Here is a 15,962-nt window from a genome sequence, read left to right on the forward strand (position 1 = left end):
TTCCCACCCAGCGGTGACAACCCAAAAGGTCTCCAGACATTGCCAAATGTCCCGAGGAACAAAATCGCCAACTGAGAACAACTGCATTAAAGCGTACATTTATATATTATGTACTTACTTAGGTGTTAAATTTCACACTAAAATTGCTTTAAAAACAAAAGAGAAAAAAGAATCTTGGAGGAAAACGTCAAATTGTTGACAAGTTAATTTGAAGTATAAGGATAGGGGGCTACTTTTTAGTTTTGTCTCATCCTTTTTTACATTGAGTACATGTTACGTTCACCTAAAGAAAACAGGCTATTTTCCATGCTTTAAAGTAATTTTTTGTTGTTGTTGTTGTTTTGCGGTTCGCGGGCCGGCCTCTCCCGTTGCGGAGCACAGGCTCCGGACACGCAGGCTCAGTGGCCATAGCTCACGGGCCCAGCCGCTCCGCCGCGGCACGTGGGATCCTCTCGGACCGGGGCACGAACCCGCGTCCCCTGCATCGGCAGGCGGACTCTCAACCACTGCGCCACCAGGGAAGCCCTAAAGTAACTTCTAATATTCAAAAAGCTAGATTCAGAGAGTCCGGTGTCCTTGCAGCTCACCTTCCCTGTACAGGTAAGTCACGTGGGCCCACCTACAGATGGTTCTATAAGATTCCCCAGGAGATAGATGAGAGGAGAGGGGGGAAGGGAGAGAGAGCGACTGGAGAGACACGGGGAGGAAGAGAGGACTGATGGGAGGAGGGAAAGGGAAGGGGCAGTAATGACTCGGGTTCTGGCTGGTGAGCCTGGAGGAAGCAGGGTAGAAAGTCACTAAGTGGGGGCACAGGAGACCCAAACTTCAAGGAAATAAGATGTTTGAGCTCCAAGGGAACAGGGATCTGGTTTTGTCCTTGGATGCATCCCCAGCCCCTCGAACAGCACCCAGCATGTAGTAGGTGCTCAATAAATATTTGTTCAATGAACTAAATGCATGAATGAAGGGATGTAAATCATGACATTAGAGGGTGGGAAATGGGCAGGGCAGAAGAGAAGTCCAGCTCATTAAATGCTATAGGAAATGAAGCTGCCCATTCACGCAGATGGTCAGTCAAAAATCTCCACCGTGGCCCAGGTACTCGTGGTAGTTAGACACGCTAACTAAATAATTAATACACGAACAAAGGGATGATAAGTATTCATTAAAAACCTCTATCCTAAAGACCTGAGAGAGGGAACACAGAAAAGGGCCCTCAGAGTCCAGCCTCCCAGAGCTCATAGTCTATTTTGGGAGGCAGGTCCTGAAATTACATCTGAGCCTGGAATGCCCGGAACAACTGTGAGACAAGTGGGCCTGGCCAGGCCCATGCTCCTCGGGCTCCGCTCCGAGTGGGAGCCCAGCACACAGTGCGGAGACTTCCCTGCAAGCAGTCCAGTCCCCTCTGTGCCATGATGTGTTCCGACAAGGCTTCTCACCCCTGACTGCGCTTTCTGTACATTTGGAGATTTTTTGGAAACACCTATATCTGGGCCCCTCACCCCAGAAGTTTTGCTTCAAGAGAGGAGGGACCGGGAGTTTGGCAGTGTTTTTTCTGAAAGCTCTCCACGCAATTCTGATGTGCAACCGGGGTTGAGTACCCCAAGCTAGATGATCTGTAAATTCTGGGTCTGATTCTAACAGCCCCTTTCCCTAAGCATCAACTCAGCCCCCAAGTCCAGCATGAATACCCCTGTCAGGTGGGGGAGGTCACATTAATTTCACCTTTCACCACATCTCACATCAATTTCTCTCAAGACGTGGTTCCAAAATGGCCTGCATCAGGTATGGAAATGCTAATTCTTAGGTCACTTAAACCTGCTGCATCAGAACCTCTACGGATAGGACCCAGGAATCTGTCTTTCAAGCACAATCGCCAGAAGATTCTCAGGCACAGTAAAACATGAAAACCATTGCCTCAGACTGTTGAGACTCCCAGGCACATCTGGAAGATGGTGAGTAACTGGGCCACAAAGGGCACACACCAGAGAGTACCACCAGTTTGCTCTCAGCCCCAGGCATCCTGATGCATAGGACGAGATGCTGCCCTCAAGGAGTCCTGCGATCCTAATTACGGAGCAAAGTACTGAGCACAGCCCAGCTGGGGCAAGTACACTAGCAGACCTAACAAGGTGCTGTGCATTACGAGAGGAGAGACTAATGATAGCCAGGGGAATCCTGGGTGCCTTCCTGGAGAAGGTGGCATTGTAGCTGGGCTTTGAAAGTTAAATAGACTTTGAACAGCTGGAGATGGTACATTCCATTATATTGCAGTTTTGCTAGGAGCTTGTCAGTGCAAATAAATAGTAAGGCATTATAAAGGGAGGGGAATGCAGAGATGGGGAGAGGACAGCAGGTGCATGTGCTTGGGGTACCTGGGCTGGGGCAACAGCCAAGAGGGACCTCAATTGATTTGGACTCAAGGGCACTGCCCGCTCCAAGCACTCCCTGCCATGACCAGGACACTTCCCCAGGTTTCCATTTCCTTGTCTGCAGAATGGGGAGATTAGTAGCTACCACAAAACCGTTAGAGAACCAGGGAAAGAGAGTGGTGAACAGATGCAAAAGAAGTCCGAAGCATCTAAGAGACCTAGGCTGATGAAGGGCCCTGGGCTCAGGGTCCTTGGGGAGCTTCTTTCCCAGCCAGTGTTGGCCCCATCATTTCCACACAAGAATGGCTTAAGCAGAATCTGAACCTAAGGGAGAACTAGGGACCTTGTCTGGATGCTGCATTTCATAGTAGGCACCCAGGAATATCACCAATTAATGAAAACAGAAGAGTTTTCTAAACTGTTTCGACTCACACTTTTCAAAAGAGGAATAAAATGTAAATGGTCACACATCAAAGAATAAAAGCTACAGTTAGTTCTCACTTTGCCAAACTGTGTCTTTCATCTATGGTTATCATCATTTTGGGGTGCTTGGGGAGAAGATGGCGATCGTGGGTCAGAGCTAAAGAGCCCCCTTGGTGTTCCCACCTTTTTCTAACCTCCTGAAAACACCAGCCACTTGTCCCTCTCCGTTTGACCACCTTTTGCGCCGCAAACGTTTTTGAATTCCACAAAACCACAGGATACACCTCGTGGTAAGAGGAAAACCCTCTCCCTTTCCTTAATTATCTTTCTTTGCAGAACCGGGGTCCTGACTCACTGCCATTGTTCCTTCTCTTAATTTTGACAGATCCTTCCTCTTCCCTTTCCCCTCCTGAGATACCTCCTCCCGTGGGAATGTCTGCCTTGAGGCGGGAGTTAAGGGTGCCTGGTGAGAAGGGGGCGGGGTTTGAGTCCTTTGGGGTGTTTGCCCCAAACAGAGAGACCCTCTCTGGTCTAAGTACCACAGGCAGGTGTTTAGGCTCTTTGCATTTAAAAAACTTCCTTGAACTCTCAAAATTTTTTGTATCAAGGCTACATCCGCTCTATTCTATCCCTTTTCCTCCCAACTGAGACACGGCCGATTCAATATGGCCAGTGCTGAAGAAAGATGGACGAATGAATGAATGAAATCAAGACACAACTTTCACGGTCTCCACACCCAGTTTTTAAGCGATCCTATTCCTCTCTCTTCCGCACCCATCCTCCAACCCCGCCCTCATCACTGCCCGCTAAGGGCTCGCACGTTATTCCCTCTGGGCTTCGGTCTTAGAAAAGTGTCAACTGTCGACCTGTTATGGCACTTCCGGTTTTCCAAAATTTCTGAACACTGTGGCATTTATCGTGCTCGGTTGCATCCTCCTCGTCCCCTCGGCAGAAGATAGGACCGAAATTTCTCTGAGATTTCTGTCCTTGCTGACGAGGAGGAAACTATGGCTTGGACTACAGTTAGCGCCGGAGCCGGGGCGGCAGACCCGGCGGTGCGCGCGCAGAGTCGGTGGCGCGGGCGCACGGGCGCCACGGACACGGGGCTCTCACCTCGGAAAGTCAGGCTGGCGACCGGGTCGCTGCGCCGGTCCTTCTTCACACTGGGGAGGTTGCTGGCCCTCACCAGCTGGCAGCTCAGCATGGTTCGGCCGGCCCCCACCGAGCAAGCTCTCGGCTCCGAGGCAGCCGCACCAGAGGGGAGCGAGCTGTCGCATCCGCGGGAGAAGTCCCGGCGCCTGGGAGAGGCCGCGGCGAGGACACCGGACACCCACTGGGTGGACCCTCCCCTCCGGCCCGGGTCCGGATCCGCCCTGCCCGCGGAGGGCGGGGCGGGCCAGGGGTCAGCCTGGCGCCGGCGGGGGCGCTGGTCCCCTCCGCGGGTCCCCGCCCCCGCCAGGAATGGAAGCGCAGCTGACGCGGGGCGCACGGCTCGGCTACGCAGCTGGGAAGCGTCGCCCGCCCGCCTGCTAGCGGGAGCCCGCACTGTCCCGGTTACCCGCCCGGCCAGCGCGCCCGGGCCCCGAGCGCACCAAGGCCGACCTCGTTTCCACTGCTCTCCTGCCCGAAGCGCCCAGGGGCAACTGGGTGCGAAGGCGGGAGGTGGGGGAAACCCGGCTTCAGAGACCAGAGTGTGTCCGCGGGAAACTGCAAGCGCTGCGAGCGCTAGAGGAGGAGAGGGCCGAGCGGCCAAACGCGCGCTGCGCCCTGAGCCCCTGGCGCCCACGCCGCTCGCCTCGGCCCACCTTCCCCCTCGACCGCCCTCGGTGCCCCGGAGGTCCGAGAGACTCCGACGCTCGAACTCTCGCGAAGAGCCTCTGAGCCTTCTCCAGAGCAGTCTGAGGTCACCCGCCTCCGGAGGCGGAGGTCTGCATCCTGCCCACTCGGTACCCTGCCACATCCCCAAAAGCAATCTCTAGGTCCCCTCGCCCTCACCATGAGGGGAATTGCCTAGAGCGTGAGCCTCGAGTGGTGACAGCCTTTAGCGTGCGTTCCTGTGTTACGTCTGGTTCCTTTCCAGCTGATGAACTTCTTGGCCACAGGTGGCTTCTCACCTCCATACCCCTACAATGCAGCACCGAGCACCCGACAGGCACTGTCCCTCCTCCCACCTCCCAGGTCCTCACTAGCTTCCTCACTCAGCCTCAATTCAGTGACTAGTTATCGTCATTCTGCTGCACAAGATCACAGCTCTCTTTCTCTTCGCTTGTTTTGAAGATCCAGCATTTTCAGGTGGCTAAACAGCAACGTGGTGAAATCCAGCCCTGCCTACTCCACCCCAGCCCGCTAAGCACTAAAGGTGTTGGAGAATAACACAGCTAGCCTGCTGGTCTCACCTGTGATTTCCCACCCCTGACTCTGGTGGATCCTGAGTGCTGATAAGGAACTACTACATCTCCACAGCCTCTTCAATCTCCCTCTCTCCTAGACAGCTATTTCATACTTTTCTCTCCCCAAACCCACAACACCCCATCACCATCCTCGCTCTCAGTTTGCTTTTTATATGCAAAGTAGAGAACTTCCTCAGGCTCCCCGCCTCCTAACTCCCGTCAGCTTCTGCACCCAAATCTTTTGCTCTTTCTCCTGCTGTTATAAACGAATCATTCGTACTCCTAAGCCCCGCTGGGCACTTGGGCACTAGATCCTACCCCCTCATCCACTCGATGACAAGTCTGGGGCTGTCCTCTCCCCAACCTTAAAGGCTGCACCTTCTCTAGCTGGCTTGCGCCCTCTTCCTCCTGACTCTACCACTCTCCCTGGGTGACCCCACTAACCCTTATGATGAGCTGGACATTCACTTCCTCTCCAACATCCAAACTTCCTCTCTCTCAGCAGAACCCGACTATTCGGGTACTACCCCCAGCCCTAGCTCCAGATCCTGACCTATCTGAGACCATCTCCTGGCAATAGCTATTGGTCCAGCGATGGCATATGTCCCGAGTTGTTCTCCTGGAGGGATAACTTATCCTCCGTGAATGGACAAGCCCAACTTCCTCTCCTGCTTCGTGAGAATAAGGAAGCATGTAGATCAAATTGCCAGCCAGCTCTAAGATGTAGCAGACACCAAGGATGGCAGACCAGAGAGAAAAATGGAGTCAGCCTGGGTCCAGGGTGACTGTGGAGCTGTCCACTGTATATGCCCAGAGTCCACCTGGTCTCTGGATCATACTGTGGCGTGGTACTAACAGGGCTTCCTCCCAAGAGGACTTGTATCGGGAATAAAAACCACTTTAAGGGCTTCCCTGGTGGCACAGTGGTTGAGAGTCCACCTGCCGATGCAGGGGTACACGGGTTTGTGCCCCGGTCCGGGAAGATCCCACATGCCGCGGAGCGGCTGGGCCCGTGAGCCATGGCCGCTGAGCCTGCGCATCTGGAGCCTGTGCTCTGCAACGGGAGAGGCCACAACAGTGAGAGGCCCGCGTACCTCAAAAAAAAAAAAATCACTTTAAGACTGTTTATTATTAAAGTCTTTTTGAGGTAGGATTTCACTTACTTGCAGCCTAAGTCATCCTTACTGACTTTGGTACCATCTATGTGCCCACAGCATCCAAATACTTCCACCAAGGCATTTCCACCACCACCCTCTCCTGCCTGGGCTGCCTCTTAGCTGGTCACCTCTGGTCCATTATCCACACAGGAGCCAAGTGATCTTAAATATAATCATGTCTTTCCCCTCGTAAAATCCCTCCAAGGCCTGCCATGCTCTTGGAATAAAGCCCGGCTCCCTTTCCTCTGCATACAAGGTAAGACCCCTCAGCCCCTCACTTCTCAGTTTCTGGAACATGCTGAGCTCCCTCCAAACTCCCTCCAAGCTCTGCTGTCACCTCCACCTGCAACTGCCTTCCCCCCTCTCTTAAAGGGCCACCCCCACTCACTCTTCAGGCTTCATCACTTCCGTGGGAAGCCTCTGACCTCCTGGTCTAGGCTGGGTCCTCTGGCAAACAACTGCACAGCAGCGCTTTTCCTTCTTAGCGCTTGTCCCAACTGGAAGCAGTAACTATTTGTTTAAGTGCTGGTTTGGTGTCTAGCTAGATGGTGGAGTCGGTCGATGAGGGGAGAGCCCCAGTCTGTCTCAGGCAGCCAGGTGTTCCCGGTGGATAGAAGGGCTGGCCTGGGGTTGGTGTGATGGACATTGTACTTGGCTCCCCAGTGTCCCTTCCACCCTGTGATGTGAAGTGTGCTGTTCTCAAAGAGGGTAGTACTGCCCCCTAGGGGGAATTTTGGATCTGATGATCCAGGATAGTTTTTACCATCACAATAATTCCTGACTTTGCTGCCTTCCCCAGCACACCACACCTTGCCCCCTAGCCCTGCTCTAATCGGTCAGAGGGGGCACAGGAAATCTGTAGGGGCATATCTAATATTTCCAGAGGAATATTCCAAGGGACTTTTGCAAACACTTGGCTTATGTCTGAGGAACAGGGTCTCCACACTCCTGCTCAGTACATCAGAAAAGCAGCAGCTGGTGGCCTGAGCCCTGGACACTTCCTGAGGCCTCTTTTCCCATCCCAACTTCCAACTTCCCAGCCTGGCTGCCCTTCACTTCTTCCTGATAGGATGGCTGACTCTTCCCTTGGAGATGTCATCCTGGGGCCTGGCGCTCAAGGGGGCTTCCTCCCAAGGGGACTTGCAACAGGAATGCAGCTCTTGCGGACAGTGTGCTGAGACCTCAACTTGGCCCCCTCAAAGATGTTCTCCCGGGGCTTCCCTGGTGGCGCAGTGGTTGAGAGTCCGCCTGCCGATGCAGGGGACGCGGATTCGTGCACCGGTCTGGGAAGAACCCACATGCCGCGGAGCGGCTGGGCCTGTGAGCCATGGCCGCTGAGCCTGCGCGTCCGGAGCCTGTGCTCCGCAACGGGAGAGGCCACAACAGTGAGAGGCCCATGTACCGCAAAAAAAAAAAAAAAAAAAAAAAAAAAAAAAAGATGTTCTCCCCTCCTGCCATAGAAATGTTCCAAGGAGATTGACCTGGAAGCATGGTCACCCACATAAATAGACTACATTTCCCAGAACTCCCTCAGAGCTAGATGTGGCCAGGAAACCAGGTGATGACCGATGCGATATGAGCAGGAGGGCTATGTGTGTCCTGCCCAGGCTGCAGTGAAAACATATCCCAAATCATCATATCCGAAATTCCCCCAAGGGGACAGTACTATCCTCTTTGAGAACCACTGGCTTAGCCTCATCATGGTGTGGAAGGGACACTGGAGAGCCAAGTACAGTATCCACCACACCAACCATGTTGTCAAAGGGACCACGGGGGATAGCAGAGAAACAAGACAGAAGGGATCCGGGGGCCTGGACAGCCCTGCGGGCCAGAACTTTACCAGCCTGGGCTGCCTACGCATCAACCATTACGTGAGTGAGAGAGACCATCGTGCCCCCCACCATCAGTTAGGGCTCGCTAGCCAACAGCCAGGTCTGCATCCTACCTAAGGCCCCAGGTAAGGGCGGCTCCTCGGCATCCCAGAAAACTCCAGCCCCACTGCAAAGGGGACAAGGCCAGCTTAGGAGCCACTGTTGGGTAGCAAGTGGGTAAGGGTGGTCTCGGGTGTCCTCGGCCTGCAGCGGCTTGAAGCAGGATTTCAGCTCCCGGCCAGAGATTGAAGTCAGGCCACGGCAGTGAGAGCACTGAATCCTAGCCACTAGACCGGTGGCCAGTGACAAGAAAATGAATTTCCACAAAGAAACGGAGAGTAGTGAAACAAGTAAAGTGTTTATTAGGAGGAAAAAGAGTACGTGTGGGTAGACACACGGGCGGGCTCAGAGAGAGAGTCGCGCTGTTGTGGTAGTTTGAATGACCTTTATGGGGCATTTCTTCTGGGTTTCCTTTGGCCAGTCATCTTGCTTTGCTGGTCTGAGTCCATATTTGGTATATCTCAGCGTCCTCCTCTGTGTGTGTGCGCATCTCTTAGCCAAGATGGATTCTAGAGAATAGGCCTACGGGTAGGTTGACATCACTTACTATGGGGTGGCGCCCCCTCCCTTTTTGACCTCCAAGGAGCTTTTCTGTGTGTGTGTAGTTGGGAAGGTCTCCTTGACTTCTGAGAATGAGGACTATGTGGTCTTCTATCCCTTATCTGGGCAGGGCTTAGCTTTTCCTCCCTCCTGCTGTTTGGAGTCTCTGTCCACAGGGGACAAACTCCAGCCGTTTAGCCTGGGGATCATCTATCTCCTGCCTCAAGGGGACCTGCTTTGAAGCTGAATTTGCATAGCAAGCCCAGTTTTTACTTACAATTTCATGTTAAGCGCAACAGACATTTCAGAGCTAAAAGAGGTAAGGTGGGGAGGGGACTAAGGCTCTCCCCTGTTACCCCATCGGTGTAGTCATGGATAGGTGCTGACTGATAATCTCAAGTGAGAGGAGACTGGCTGCCTGTTCCCTGGAGAGTCCAAGAACCAAGGTCTCCCAGATTAAACAAAACACCATCAGATGCTGCCACTGGTGTCCCCTGGGACACATCCAGCACATAGACCTGCTGTCTTTGATCAACACAATGTTTTATAACAAAATTGTACTTTAACCATAAGGAGATCTGGATTTATAGCATCCCTTGAAAAATCAGAGAAGCTGGCACACGATCCCTAATTTTCTGCCTAACACTGACTCTCTGGCGCCTGCAGCCGGGAGCATGCATCTCGGCTCGCCCTACTCGCTACCACTCACCCAATATGCATGCGCTTCTCCCTCTGGCCTTAGTTACGCCACCTGCCATGCTCCCATGGGCATGTGGGTTTGTGACCCTCTTCTGTCACCTAGATGGGGTCCTTCCTCCCTGCCAGTCAAGGGGGAGATACTTCAAGGAGAGCCCCTTCTTGCTTTTGGAGTTGGCCTCCTCTGGCTCAGTTCTCCTAATGTCTGGGGCCTTGTTTTTTCCCAAGGCCTGACATGGGGTATCCAGGAAGCAAATAAACCTTGCCCTCTGCTTCCAATAACACCAACCTGGAGACGAACACTCTGCATGTGAGCTTACAGGATTCCTCAGGGCACATCTGCCAAAGTCCAAAAACTTACAGGAGTAAGGATGGTCCGATGCCTCCTCCTGCCCTCCCCGCTCACATTCATTGAAGAATTTGTGTCCCAAGGATATCCCAATCCGACCAGCTGGGATTAGAGAGGCAGTCACGTGTCTACCAGGGGTGTCGGGGTGTAGATTGCACATACAGCAGTGATTCTGGTTATGGCCATGGTCATGTGACCGACTGCCTGGGAAGAACTCTCCCATAGCAGGAACAATCAGATGGCCCTGCGTCCATCCCAGTGCACCCTTTTCTAGCCATGTGTCCCAAGACGTGAGATTTGACCTTTCAGAGTCTGTTTCCACTTCTGTGAAATCGAGAGAATGCTACTTCACAGAGCTGTTAGGAGGATTACAGCAAACACTAAAGTTTCCAGGCCAGTGCCTACCTGGCGCACAGTAGGTACACAATAGATGTTAGTGCTCTTCTTGCTAACACTTCAGCCTAATGAACCAATCTGGAAAGAGACCAGCGTGCAGGAAGTAAAGAAAGAAATAGGGGTGGGATAGGGAGGGTGGGAGGGAGGGAGACGCAAGAGGGAAGAGATATGGGAACATATGTCTATGTATAACTGATTCACTTTGTTATAAAGCAGAAACTAACACACCATTGTAAAGCAATTATACTCCAATAAAGATGTAAAAAAAAAAAAAAAGAAAAGAAAGAAACAGATTTTGGCCTGGGGAGAGGGACTGAGAAGGTTTGTGGGCTCAGGGAGTCACTTTTCCAAGAAAGATCTAGCCCAATGGTGAGGGTCACAGCCAGCCGGCAGGCAAGTGGACATATGTCTTGGCCTCAGAAGCGACTGCTCCGGGGGGTGCGGGGGAAGCAGCCAGAGGAGACAGGACCAGGGTCCCTTGGGGCCGAGGGGATGGCCACTCACTCCTCAGCACATTGTGCCCAGTCTGGTAGGACAGTAGATGAACCAACAGAGCTGGTGATAGGCCGGACCAGGCAAAAAAGATAGTGAAAGGCTTTCTGGATGTGTGCAGTGATTTCTTAGTACATGTACAATACATGTTAACCATAATAATAATTATAATAAATATATATATAAACATATATAATAATAGTAAAATAGTTAACATGTATTTAAGTGCCAGGCACTATTCAAAGTGTATTATGTGTATTAACACATAAACGCTTCAGAATCATCCCTCCAAAGCAGGTACTATTATTATCAACACTTTATAGATGAGAAACTGAGACACAGAGAGGTTAAGTAACTTGTCCAAAGACACACAGCTGGAAAATGACAGTGCTGGGATTCCAAATCCAAGGTCCCAGGCAGTCTGGGTCCACAGCCAACACTCTCAGCTACCGTCCTTTCATTCTTGTTCCATGGTCTCATCCCACTGGAATGTGACCAAGGCTGCCAGCTATCTGCACCCCTGAGCCCCTCCACCCCACTGGATTGGCTAAGCTTGGGGCCTATGCTTACAGTGCCCCTTTTCCAGAGGCCCCCAAGTGCCTGCCACAACCACTGCAGGCTGCCCACATCAGTGCTACATGATGCATGCCCCTAGCCTTAGCTTATCAGTCCCTGAACAGCCATCACAGGCCTAACAGAGGCCTTGAGATGGCCTAGCACAAGAGTACTGCCCAGAGGGAGCATCCTGGGCCAACCGGTGACTGGTCCTATGAGATGCAGAGAGGGTGATGCAGAGGGGCAGAGACCCCTCTGAGATAAGAAAGCATCCTCCAGACCAGAGAATGCGAGTGGGGATGTCAGGGCCTGAGGGCGAACGAGAGTGGGTGGCAGCAGGGACAATGTGTGAGATGAGGCAGGGTGTGAGGGGGCCACGTGCAGACTGAGACTGGTCTCTGGGGTGTGAGCCAGACCTGGGTCCTGCCCCTCCACCTTTTACTGCTTGTCTCTTATAAATCAGAGCTAAGACCAGAGGGAAATGGTAGAGCAGTTAAAGACGGGTTCTGGAGCCAGAGTGTGTGGGCCTGAATCCTGATTCCACTAATTACTAGTGTATGACTGAACCTCTTTCTAGTGTAGAACGGGGGTGATAATGGTTGCTACCATATATGGTTGCTAGGAGGATGAAGCGTCTACATACAACGGCCTGGTACAGATTACAACTCGAACACGATAGAACTCATAGTAAGTGAGCTCCATTTAGAACAGCGCTTACACCTAGTAAGCACAGTATCGGTTAAATATATCTCACAGGATCGTTGTGGGGTTTTGAAGAAACGGCATCTGAAAATGGTACATTGTGGTCAATGAATGACCATTCTCTCTGCTTGCGATGAATACACTTTTCAAAATTGGAATCCTGCATCTCTGGGTCATTTGTCATACACTGCCCTCCCTGCAGCCTTGCACTCCCCCCGACTCTGACTCAGCCCATGCTGGGTACCCCCCACACAGCCCTCCCCTGTTCTGGCTCAGGCCCAGGCTGCCTCATGTGTGGGCAGTGCATGGTATGCATTCCAAAGCACTTTCTTATTCATGAGCATGGACGCTGAGAACAACAGAGGGCGTGATGATGGGGGTGGGAGGGGTGCTTTGGCCACTGTGTGACCTTGGTCAGGCCCCTGCACTTCTCTGGGCCTATCTGCTCATCTGTAAAAGGGGATGATATCCCTGCCCACTGGCCTTACAAAGCTACCGTGAGCAGGAAATGGATTTATGCATGGGCGGAGGCACGTGTGAAATTATGAGATATTACAAATAGGTAACCAAAGGAGGAGGTCTATGGGCCCTAAAAGCAGAAGGTCTGGGAAAGCCAGGTCCAGGCCAGCTGGTGCGGGAAGCCTTCCCAGAAGGGTGTTCTGCTCTGAGGAGTGTGTCCCTGAGACAGAGCCTTCTGCATAATCATTCACCAACCTGGCCCCGGTCGGGATAAGGAGGGTGAGCAGGCCCAAATGCCGCAGGGAGGCCAAATTTGGACATGAGTGAGGAGCTTGGCCAACACGCAGGAGGTGGACTGTGGCCAAGGGTGGGGGAGGGAGGGCCTGCGCTCCCCATGACTGCTTGGCAGTGACTGTGATGGCTGGGAGTGGGGGGGATCCAGAAGGCCCCCTGCGAAGGCTGGGGACCCTCTCAGTCAGCACAGACAGTGTACCTCGTTCATCGCCAGGGAAGGGGGAGCCCACCCAGAGGAGCCAGGCTGCAGGCCAAGGGGAGGACTGCAGACTGACAGCAGACAGACAAATGTGGGGAAGGGCTCAGTCAGGGCGAGGATGCAGGATGGGGCACTTGCTCCATGACGACAGGAGAGGAGCCACACCAATAGGATTTCCTCTAGGTAAAGCACTTCCGGGGTGAGAAAGTGCTTCCCCTTTCATTATTCATTATTCGTTCTTTCCTTTCTCTTACTAGGGTTCTGAGCTTGGTCTGGGTAGGGGCTCCATGAAGGCTGAGTCAAGTGTGTTGTCCTGCAGGGAGGTGTTGGGAGCTGGGGGTGTGGTCAGAGAAGGTGGGGGAAAATCTGGTTCAGTCTGAGTGGACGCCAGAGGAGACAAGACCCCTGAGAACAGAGGCAGGGGCTCCAAGGTGACCCTTCTTGCATTTCATTTGTGCACTGGACAGCTCCAGAGGGTGCTCAGCCCTCAGGGGGCCCTGTGCCAGGCGAGGGGTGCTGGGGTGGGAGTGGCTGCTTAAAGCACAAGGTGCCTGTTTTCCCTCCGGCAGCAATGTATCCTTCCTCCCCTCAGCCAGGGGGCTATTTACAGAGTGAATGGTGCTCCCTGGAGGTCTGCAGCTCTCAGCCCAGGGCCCTCAGCCAGGCTGCTAGTCCAGGCCATGCAGATGAACCACTGGCCTGGCCTGCCCAGAGCCAAGGTTTCAGAGGAAGCGTGGAGGCCCCCGATTGGTGCCCTCGTTCTCCTCCTGGAAACCTTGATAAAGCTAATTTCTGAAGGCAACTGTGGGAAACTGGTCAGAACAGGTCAAAGCAACGCGTTAGGAAAAGAGCACAGCTGGCGTGTCACCTCCTGCTCCTTCTACCCCCTTTGGGGCACACTTCTTTCCAGGCCAAGGGCCCATTCAGCGACTCCTCCTCGAGAAACCCAAAATCGCACACCCAGGAATGTGTGTGTGTGTGTGTGTGTGTGTGTGTGCGCACGCACATTGCTATGGACACATGCCTGCGTTCTGTGAGTTTCTACTCCTTGGAACTTGCAGGTGTCACATGCACTTCAGGTGTGCATGTGTCCAGGAACACATGGGCACAGGGGCGTCTGGGAACAGGTAGATCCAGGAGCTTGTGAAACTGAAAGGGAATGTCTGCTGGATGGCCAGGGACCAGCCGATGTTATGATTGCCAGAGGCCTGGGATGTAGCCAGATCTCCGGGGTAGAAAGGGCATGACAGGTAACTAACAGAGGCTGAGAGTGAACCCACAGGGTGGGTGGGGAGCTGGGCTCCCACACTCCTGCCCTCTGGTCCTTCTCCCTCAGTATGGCTCCAAACCCACAGACCCAGCTGTGTAGGCCCCAGCTCTGGCTCCACCCAGAGGGGCATCGCAGAGAAGCAGACAGGGCCCTGCCGTCACCTCCTGGAGTAGGCCGTTCATCACCATGAAAAGACCTTCCTGTGGGAGGTCTCAATCTGAGAGGGGAGCAGGCTCCCCTGCTCAAGGTAGCCTCAATCTGATGATGGAGCTACCACCCCCAACATGCTAAATTTCCCGCATCCTGTGCCCAAAGCAAGGGTAGGATCCCTGGACCGATGGGCGATGCCTCTGCCCCCAGTGGCCGCCTGCCTGCCGGCCCAGCCTGTAATAGAGAGCGAAGGCCGAGGAGAGCCGCCAGGCCCGGGCCGGGGCGCGGGGAGGGGGTGGGGGGCGGGAGGCGGGAAGAGCTGGATTACAAATAGTCCAGGCACCAGTCTTCCGGGGAGAGGCGGGGAGCCCTGCAGTAAAACGCTTTGCGGCACACAACCTGGAAAGGCCTCTTTTAAGAGATCCTGAGAGTGCGAGGAAAGATGCTGACCCCGTCTTCCAGGCCCCTCTTAGCCCCAACCCGGGCTCAGCTTCCAGGCCGCTCAGCCACCTCTCCCTCTTGCCTCAATTTCCCTCTGAGTCGCCTCTCTCCGAGGGTGTGTGTTTTTGCAACACTCAAAGTCAATCTGGTCTGGGCGAGGAGTCTGGCCTCTCACGTCCCAGTGCTCTCCGGGATGGAGAGCCGCGGCGTCTCCTCTCCGACCCCATCCTCCCCTCCCGGGAGGGATCGCGGGCCCCTCCTACCTGCAAACACCGCAGAGCAGTAGGCATCGCTGATGTCGGAGTCCGGGGTGTGGACGTTCTCGGCGTAGAGGATGAAGACCCTCAGCATGACTGGCGGGGAGTCAGGGCCCAGTGCGCCCAGGGCGCGGAGAGGGCTGGGGAAGGTCGGGGACGGTCGAGGCGCAGCTCGTGGGTTCCCTCACTGGAGAGAGCTGGCGGAGGGAGAACGGCTTGGATCACTGGCTCCCGGCTCAGAGCAGCGGCTCTTAAAGAGGAACAGGCCAGTCCCGGGCTGCTTCAGTGGGCTCCACTCGGTCCGCTCCCCGGCTGCGCTCAGCCCGCTTGTCAGCGGGTGCTCCGAGGAGAACAGGGGCTTCTGCTCACCTTCCACCCCCGCCGCCCTACCCGGGCTCGGCTAAGCTGTAATTCAATGCTCCGGCCGCAGACTCTCCCAATGACACGGCATTTTGCACCTGGCGGTGGAACAGCGGACTGGGCGGCGGCCGCGAGGGCTGAGGGCTGGACCAGGGGTCCGGGCGCCCAGCGCAGTTCACATCTCGCTCCTGCACGGGAGAAGGGCTTTGTCCCTCCCCTGACCTTCCACCTCCGGCAGTGTGCGCAACGCCGAGCCCGTCGCCTCCTCCCGCCGCAGGGATTCCAGCACTCCCCCTCGGAGCCAGCCGGCCGGACCGCCCCGGGGACGCGCTGGGGAGCAGGCGCGGGGCCGGCGCTTTCGCGAGAGAAGACCAGAGCTGAGGAATTTCATTGACGGGCAGCGCCGGCTGCCTTAAAAACTTTGTACCGCTCTTCTCTGGTTATAAAAACAACACATGCCACTTTTAACACAAAATCATAAAAGAAAGAAATCACTGAGTCTGAAAAATACAGTATTAACATTTGTTTA

At 54.1% G+C, this 15,962-nt stretch overlaps 1 protein-coding gene across 9 annotated transcripts in view; it reads right to left on the minus strand.

Moving 5' to 3' along the window:
• The window catches only part of DYSF (dysferlin), a 221,972-nt gene extending 206,735 nt beyond the window's left edge, over positions 1-15,237 (minus strand). For 5 of the 9 annotated variants that reach the window (XM_060026401.1, XM_060026399.1, XM_060026397.1 and 2 more), the window contains exon 1: positions 15,080-15,237. In XM_060026401.1, coding sequence (XP_059882384.1) covers positions 15,080-15,167 — 88 coding nt within the window. In that variant the 5' untranslated portion in view covers positions 15,168-15,237. Of the gene's footprint in view, positions 1-3,908; positions 4,000-15,079 lie in introns of those variants that run through there. The other 4 variants (XM_060026400.1, XM_060026398.1, XM_060026396.1 and 1 more) reach the window with 1 other exon arrangement.
• Positions 15,238-15,962: the final 725 nt, after the last annotated feature.

This window comes from Delphinus delphis, chromosome 12 (assembly GCF_949987515.2).
Source record: "Delphinus delphis chromosome 12, mDelDel1.2, whole genome shotgun sequence".
NCBI lineage: Eukaryota > Metazoa > Chordata > Mammalia > Artiodactyla > Delphinidae > Delphinus > Delphinus delphis.